At 45.1% G+C, this 9,067-nt stretch overlaps 1 protein-coding gene across 2 annotated transcripts in view; it reads right to left on the bottom strand.

Moving 5' to 3' along the window:
- Positions 1-6,179, bottom strand: part of Spink8 (serine peptidase inhibitor Kazal type 8 (putative)) — a 16,031-nt gene extending 9,852 nt beyond the window's left edge. Inside the window, exons 1-2 of one of the 2 annotated variants that reach the window (XM_050139470.1) lie at positions 5,933-6,179; positions 1,950-2,033 (exon numbers count right to left, since the gene is read on the bottom strand). In XM_050139470.1, coding sequence (XP_049995427.1) covers positions 1,950-2,016 — 67 coding nt within the window. In that variant the 5' untranslated portion in view covers positions 2,017-2,033; positions 5,933-6,179. Of the gene's footprint in view, positions 1-1,949; positions 2,263-5,932 lie in introns of those variants that run through there. The other variant, XM_050139471.1, reaches the window with a different exon arrangement.
- Between the last annotated feature and the right edge of the window lie 2,888 nt (positions 6,180-9,067).

The following is a 9,067-nucleotide window of genomic DNA, read 5'->3' as shown; positions in this document are numbered from 1 at the left end:
CCTCCAGCCATGGTTGCACACTTACTGAGCACAGAAGATTAGTGCCCTCCAGCCATGGTTGCACACTTACTGAGCACAGAAGATTAGTGCCCTCCAGCCACGGTTGCACACTTACTGAGCACAGAAGATTAGTGCCCTCCAGCCACGGTTGCACACTTACTGAGCACAGAAGATTAGTGACCTCCAGCCACGGTTGCACACTTACTGAGCACAGATTGACACTGGATCTTGTGGGGCAGGGGATAAAGAGCTGCAGATAGAAGGGACCAGAGGCCTCAGCCCCATTCTCCTTCCTGGTTCCTGGTGGCTCTTCCTAGAGCACAGGCGTGAGCTCCAGGCTGCAGTCTCTCTGTGCAGCTGAGAGAGAATGGGCTGGCTAGGCTATGAATAGGTGTCGTGGTTCAGGAGAAATATCCAGGAAAACAGGGTGGTAGAGGGCCACCCACAAACACATGCATATGCCCTAACACACCCCCAAACCTCACATCCACACATCCTAACACAATCATGCTCTCACATGTACACTCAGACACCTTTGCACACATGCCGTCATCACCACCACCTCCATTCATACAGATGGAGAAACACACCACACACAACTCTGGTACCACCACATACGCAAACCAACACATTTATAGATCACACCATACAATACCCCAGCAAATATACACATATATACCTCACACACACCACAGACACATACCATATATACACACATATATATGAGGGTCTTCTGTTTTGTGTTGATTTCATTGGTTAAATAAAGAAACTACCTTGGCTTTTGATAGGGCAGAAAATTAGGTAGGTGGAGTAGACAGAACAGAATTCTGGAAGGAAGAAGGCAGTGGCTCTTCTTTCCGAGACAGAGGTAGGTTAGACTCATGCCGGTAAGCCATAGTCACGTGGTGATATACAGATTATTAGAAATGGGTTAATTAAGATGTGAGAGTTAGCCAAGAAGAGACTAGATATAATGGGCCAGGCAGTGTTTAATGAATACAGTTTCCGTGTAATTATTTTGGGTAAAGCTAGCCAGGAGCCAGGGCGGTGGGAACGCAGCCTGCTGATCCTTTTACTACACATATACACACACCACAGACACATATCACATATACCCACATATACACACACACCACAGATATATACCATATATACACACACCACAGACACATACCACACACACACACACACACACACACACACACTGGTGTGCACAAGAATGAGAAACATCACATCACACCCCAACACTAGGAACAGACTGTACTTTGCATCTAAGAGAAAAGCAGGTTGCTAAGGGGGGTTGGAGAGATGGCTCAGTAGGTAAGAGCACTGCTTGCTTTTCCAAAGGTCCCGAGTTCAATTCCCAGCAACCACATAGTGGCTTACAACCATCTGTAATGAGATTTGGTGCCCTCTTCTGGTGTGCAGGCATACATGCAGACGGAACACTGTATACATAATAAATAAATAAATAAATCTTAAAAATTAAAAGGTCAATCGTTAACCAGAAGAATATCAGAATTCCCTTCTCTAGAGCCTACTGAAGCTCTTTTTGGGTTTGAGATATGTACAGATACGAACCACAGAAATGAATGCTTCCTAGGGCTGAATGTCCTCTTGATAACCTAGTATTGGAAAAGTCAGTGGTTCTGGATTTGAAAGGCTGGGATTCAACTGCAGGTTTTGATACTTAGCAACACTGTGTGACTCCTTTCTTTGGATTTCAGCTTCATCAGTACCATGAGGAATGAATGATCAAATAAATCTAAAAGGTGACTGGGGACGTAGCTCCATGGCACAACGCTTAGACAGTGTGCGCAGGCTCTAGGTTAGTCTCCAACACTGCAAACGAACGAATGAATGGCTCTACATGGCACTTGCACCGCTAATTTTTCCATAGGTTAAATCGATTGCAGAAAATGTGGACAGAGCAAGAACATGTAACTCACCAACTGCAAAGGAAGTCCACGCTGAGATGGCTAGAACAAGGAGGGCAGCTGAGAAGGTCACCTTCATGGTGAGAGAAGGAAGACCTGTGGGAGGAAGTACAGTCACTGGGTGACAGCAACAAGGAAGGCAGGTCTGGCTTTGCTTTCCAGCTTGCAGGGTTTCAGCAGCGGAAGACACCCCTGCCTGAAGCAACCCCAGGGGTAAAGACAGCGCCAGGGAATGTTATCAGCTCTATCCTGGAGGAGAGGGGCTTCTCCATGTCCCCTGGTCCTGCTGTAGAGAACAGCAGCTGTTCTCCGAGGGAGAGAGGCCTTTTGCATCCTAATAAGCAGCTGCAGAATCACCCTTGCTGCAACAGGAACTGCAGCGACATGACTCATAAGTCATTCTACTCGGTAGCGTTAGAGTCACAGAACCAGGACGTCCGGTGTCGTACAGCCCGTGTGTCAGAGAAGCAGACCACCCTGGATGCCCCCCTCACCAACTGCTTGCCAAGAACCCTGCAAAGGACCAAACCACAGAAGCTAAAAAGCAAGGATAGTACTTTTAGAGACTTTCCCTTAGCTATGGACTTTGATGGATTAGACCTTTGTTTTAGTTTTGGCAGGTCATACTCTCTACGTGCTGAGTTTACAGCCTAAACAGTACTTCCATCATGGAGTCAGTTGTGCTAAGATCTCAGGGTCCCCTAAGCCTGGGGCTCTGTTACAGTGGTTTAAATAAGAATGGCCCCAAAGGCTCATATATCTGAATGTTTAGTCATCAGGGATTAGCAATACTTGAGGAGGATTAAGAGGTGTGGCCCTGTTGGAGTAGGTGTTTTTTTTTAATATTTATTTATTTATTTATTATGCATACAATATTCTCTCTGTGTGCATGTCTGCAGGCCAGAAGAGGGCACCAGATCTCTTTACAGATGGTTGTGAGCCACCATGTGGTTGCTGGGAATTGAACTCAGGACCTTTGGAAGAACAGGCAATGCTCTTAACCACTGAGCCATCTCTCCAGCCCCCTGGAGTAGGTGTTTTTGTTTTTGTTTTGAGGACATGTGTCACTGGGGGTGGGCTTTGAGGGTTCAAAAGCCCAAGTCAGGCCCGATGTTGCTCTCTTCCTGCTGCCTGAGGAGCCCAGTGTAGAATTCTCAGCTCCGTCTCCAGTACCATGTGTTGTGGGATGTTTGTTTACACTGTGTGAGGCGTGTTGTTGCAATTGGTTTAATAAAAAGCCAAAGGGCCAATAACTAGGTAGGAGAGGTTAGGTGGGACTTCTGGGCAGAGAGAGGACCTCATAGGGTTAGAATCTAGGGACACACCAGCAAGATGCCGAGCAAGTCAGATGCACAGAATGGAAGAGGTAAAAGCCACCTGGCAGAATGCAGATGAATAGAAGCAGGTTAATTTAAGTCATAAGAGCTAGTTGGAACAACATAAGCTAAAGGCCAAGTTTTCATAATTAATAATAAGTCTCTGTGTCATCATTTGGGGCTGGCAGCAGACAAGAGAGCTCTACTACAACCTTGTCTACCTGTGTTACCCCACACTCCCTGCCGTGATGAAAATAGCCTAAATCTCTGAACTCATAAGCAAGCCTGCGGGGAACCATGGAGCTGGGTTGGCCTAGCGTCCTGAGAGGCATGGGTCACAGGTTTTTCAGGTTAGAGCCTGTGGTTCCTGGGGCAGAATGTGCCTTCCAGGTCCCGAGAGACCAGTGCGCTCCCTCAGGCAGTGAAGCGTTTAGGCCACTTTGTGTTTCTCTGTGTGCTCCCTTGGAAGTCAGGGGAGCATGGAAACGTGATGGGTATTAAACATTAATCTTGTGTACCCTGTGTGACTTGCAAACTTCATAGTATCCTGGCAACTATAACAGTATTGATCCTGGCAATTGCCATTATATTCTGTTTCTGATAAAAGTACAAAAAGTCTGATTGCTCTCAATAAAATTGTCACAGCCTCAGTTGTGCTGTGGCCCCTCCAGCCTGATCTGATTTCATTTCTTGTGGCCAGGGTCAGGTGACCTTGGCCCCGTAAATAAGCGTGGGAGCTTACACAAGTTCCAGTTAAATGCTTCGTCTTATAAGAACTGCCTGATCATAGCATTTCTTCTTATCTATAGGACAGTAATCATGACAGTGTTCTTAGAAATATTTCCGCAAGCTGGCATAACTATAGTTCAGTAGCCCCGTACGATAAATGTCTATAGAACCTCTTTTTAGCCTGGTTTTGTCAGTCTTTCTGGTCACTCACCCTTTTTCATATACCCCAAATCACATCCAAGCCATTACTGCAGCTTTTTGTTTATTGTTGCTTTGAGACAGGGTCTCACTTTGTAGCCCAGGCTAACCTTGAACTCATTTGTATTTCAGGCTGACAATCCCCCTGCCTCAGTATGGGATTACAGGTCTGCATCCAATTTCCGTGTCTTCTTTTGTCAGCTTTCCAGTGCCTCCCCAGCAATTTATCTGAGCAGATTCCTTAAGCCTGCCTCTTTGTGAGCACAGGCTTATATTTTTATGTCTGTGGTTTTAGACACACTTCCTGTAGTGCTTCTGTAAGAGCAACAAAACTCCATTCTCAGCATTATTTTCAGAGGACAGAACAGGTGTCTGGGGGAGTAGCCTACTAGTTTCTCTTTTGGTGTCAGATTGGCTGAAAGGAATGGCGGAGTGGTGTTAGGCAAGAGAAATTCTAAAGGATATTGAAGACCGTTAGTGTTCAGACTGTCGTCTGTCGTCTGATTGTAGCCAGAAGTAGAGCAACTTTTGTTGCGTTGAGAGGCACAAGACGCCTCCTTCCATTCAAACGGACGATCGTATGCCACTCACTAAACACACACACCTTGCTGGGAACCTATGAACGATGAAGTTCTAACGCAAGATGGGGTTTTTAACCTGTGAACAATGAAGTTCTAATGGAGCGTGCGGTTTTTCCCGATCAGTGGCTTCCTTAGGAACAGTGTGCCGCGGACACTGCGTAGCAGTAGGCAGTCACTGCAGCGCATCCGCAGGAACTGCCTTCCAAAACAGCGACAAAAACTGGGTCCCCATCCCTCGGGCCCCGCAGAAGGGAGAAAGGGGGCTGAAATCACATCCACAGTGAGAATTCCCAGGCTGGACTAGAAACAGTAACGTCAACGCCGTGACATACGGAGTAAGGGTAGTGTGATTTCAGCAGACTTCATGGGAGCTAAGGTAAATTTTTATGGGGCCCATTTCTGAGGAAAATTCCTAGTGTTTGCTCTGAAGCCCCACTTGGAGCAGTGAAGAGGAGACCGAAACCTGTTTTCCACCCCTGTTTACTGTAAAGTGAGCAGGTCACGCCAGCCTGGAGGGAAAGAACTGTGGAGAACATGATGACAAGGCTCAGACACAGCTCCAAACATGGGAAGAGACTTCCAGACACACCGCCTATGGCTAAATAAGGAATGTGCCGCTGTGCCCAAGGACGACCTTTTACACATTATCAAATACAACTATATATTATATCTATATTATATATATATATATATCACTGTTTAACAACAAAAGAAAGAAACTGGATTTTTAAACCCAAAATTAATAAGATACCCGAGATGGCTAATAATATTTGTGAAATGAAGAAATAAGTGCAAAGAGGTTTTCAATGAAAACCTAAAGTTGCAGTTGCCTCTGGGGTGTGACCTGTAAGTCAACAGATGGTAAGAAAAGAAAGGGACAGAATCCCAGACACTCACTGCCACACTTAAACTTTGATCATGCATTGCTCTGGTGTTCATAGTTAGTGACCAATGAAATTCCCAAAATGAAACCCAGAGAGCTGGTAGCAAACACTCGCCTGCGCTACAGAGATGGCTAGAGCACACGCTACTCAGTATCCCGTACATCCTGTACACTTCCCAGACAAATGGTCTAGTTGGGTAATTTTAGCCCAGGACTTCCCTGAATAAAAGTGAATAATAAAACAACTCTTTCATTCTAAAAAAGTTGCCAATTGGTAGTTCACGTTACCTGCTGTGGCTCCCGTGGTTGCTCTGAGGCTGGCTGACTGGCTTTTAGGTGATGAGGAAATAGCAAGACTGGCAGGAGGTAGGTGTCGCAGAGGACAGTTCCTGGCATGAAGACAGTGAGCTGTGAAGTTCAAAAGTATAAAGAAGTACAAGCCAGGGGTGTAGTGGTGCGTGCCTTGGTCTCAGCACTTGGGAGACAGAGGTAGGCAGATCTCTGTGAGTTCAAGGCTAGCCTGGTCTATACTGTGAGTTCTAAGACAGACAAGATTACATATTACATATTGAGACTTCATCTTTAAAAAAAAAAAAAGGAAATACAGTTCAAATGACAAATTCCATGCTTCCTAAATCCTGAGTTCACATTTTAGCTTCCTGGGGGTGGAGCGTATTGTTGTCCACTGCCACTTTGAAATGAAACTCCTCTTGCCAAATTTGCTATCATTTTAGGAATAGCCCATACTTATTTTTTTTGTTTGTTTGGTTGTTTTTGAGACAGGGTCTCCTGTGACTGACCTAGAATACTGAAAATAACCTTGAACTCCTGATCTTCCTGCCTGTACCTTTTAAGTACTAAGATTATAGCTATACACTACCACACCACACTGATTGACTGACTAATTGATTGATTGATTTTGAGTTCATTTTAAGCCAGGTAGTGGCGGTGCACATGCCTTTAAACCCATCATTTGAGAGGCAGAGACAGGCGAATCTCTGTGAGTAGAGGCCAGCCTGGTCTCCAGAGCAAAATCTAGGACAACCAAGGCTACACAAGGAAATCCTGTATGGAAAACCAGAAACAAAACAAAAAGATAATTTTATCCTTATGTGTTCATCTGCCAGATATTGTGGATTTCTGTGGCGGCCAGAAGAAGGCATGGGATCCGCTGGAGCCGGAGATACAGGTAGTTGTGAGGAAGGAACTGGGTGCTAGGAACTGAACTTACGTCCTCTGGAAGAGCAGAAAGCACCCCTAACTGGCCCTGGTTTTAGTTTTCTGAGACAAGGTCTCTTTGTAACCCAAGTCTCACTGTGTAGGTAAAATTCTATCCTCCTGCTTCTGCCTCCTTCTCCATGATAGGGATTAAAGGTATGAGTTACCATATCTTGCTCAACAATTACATTCAGATAAGTATACATCATATTAATTATCATCTACACATATGTAATTAGTTATTTGATCCAGAGTCAAAACATATTCACACGGTGACATCTTGTTTGTACAAATAAAGTTTGTCTGAAGATCAGCGGGCAGGGCCAGCCACTAGCTAACCATAGAGGTCTGGAGGTCTCTATGGTTAGCTAGTGGTACAGACAGACAGGAAGTGATATGACTGGATGGAGAGAGGAAGTGATAAGGTGGAAGGAAACAGGAACTCAGTCTCTTTGTCTGGGAAGTTGAGCAGGTAAGGAGGCAGTGGTTTGGCTCCTTTGTCTCTCTGATCTCTCAGCATTTCCCCCTATATCTGACTCCCGTCTTTTATTATTAAGACTTATTAGAACTCATGCTACATATTCATCTTTTGGGGGAGGAGATTTTGAGGGAGGGTCTGGTGCAGCCCCACCTGCCCTGGAGCTTGTATGTTTTCCTTATTGAAGCATTAACAATATTTCTAAAATTGCCTAATAGAATCTTTGTGTATACACATGTGTGGATGTGTGTGGATGCATGTGTGTGGGTAGGTACACACACATGGGCAGGTGTACAAATGGATACCTCAGTGTTATTCCTCAGATACTATCCATCTTGTTTTGAAGATTTATGGTTTTTTATTTTACATATATGAGTGTTTTGCCTGCATGTGTGTATTCACTTAAAGGCAACAGTATACATGGATGTAAAAACAGGGCACTGGGTTTCCTGGAGCTGAGTTACAGCCTGATGTGAGCTGCCATGTGGGTGCTGGGCACCAACCCAGGTCCTCTGCAAGAGTAGCAAGTATTCTTAATCAATGACCAGTCCCTTCACCCACCCTGCCCCACCCACCTCCATCTTGTATTTGGAGACAACGTCTTCACTAGCCTGGAGCTTGCCAGGTAGATTGTCTGGCTGGGCAGCCAGATCCCAGAATCTGCTTTCCCTAGTGTAGGATTTGGGAGCTGGAAAGAGGGCTCAGGTTTGAAGAGCACTCATTGCTCTTGCAGAGGACCTGGATTTAGTTCCCAGCACCCCTATGGTGGCTCACAACCCTTCATAACTCTAGTTCCAGGGCATCCTATGCTCTCCTCTGGCTCTATGAACACCTGGCACACATGTGGTACATACACATACATGTGAACAAATCTCATAAGATAAAAATAGGCTGGCGGTGATGGTGCATGCCTTTAATCCCAGCACTTGGGAGGTAGAAGCAGGAGTATCTTTGTGAGTTCAAGGCCAACCTGGTCTACAGAGGAAGTTCCAGAACTGTCAGGGCAACACAGTGCAACCCTGACTTGAAAAACAAACAAACAAATCATCATCATCTTTTTTTTTTTTAAGTGAGCCCTGGGCTGTCATGATGGCTCAGAGGGTGAAGGTATTTGTAAGCATGGTGACTTGAGTTCAATGTCCAAAATCCACAAAAAGGCAGAAAGAGAGAATCGAATCCTCAAAGTTGTCATTTGGCCTCCCACCCCCAAAAACACATACAATCTCTACACACACACACACACACACACACACACACATACACACACACACAACCTAAGTCCAGCAAGATTGGATTACTGGATAAAGACACTTGATACCAAGCCTGACAACCTGAGTTCAATACCTAGGAGAAGTATCTACCATGGTGGAAGAAGAGAACTGAGTCCCAAAGATTGTTCCCTGACCTCCTCAAGTGCACTATGGCACACACATCCAAACCCCTCTTCCAAAATAAATAAATGTAATAATGAAAAAATTTCAAGTTAAATCATTGCATCTTCTCATCAATTTCCATTTTATCTGTGTGCTTAATAGGCCAGTGGTGGCCAAGGAGGAAGCACAGTGCATCCCCGGGGGCTCCAGTTACAGGAAACTTATCCAGTGCTACCTGACCAGTTTTCATGGGCATGAGATAACCAGGAACTTGCTTAACTTAATACAGTGCAAATAAACCCGTAAGAAAGGCGGCACAAAGAGAGTTGGTGGAAATCTTTGTTCTGAAATGGG

The sequence above is a fragment of the Alexandromys fortis genome, unplaced genomic scaffold, assembly GCF_014885135.2.
Source record: "Alexandromys fortis isolate MF-2015 unplaced genomic scaffold, M_Fortis_MF-2015_v1.1 scaffold_36, whole genome shotgun sequence".
Taxonomy (NCBI): domain Eukaryota; kingdom Metazoa; phylum Chordata; class Mammalia; order Rodentia; family Cricetidae; genus Alexandromys; species Alexandromys fortis.
Note: the sequence above shows the minus strand (reverse complement) of the source record. Positions and strands in the feature narration are given on the sequence as shown.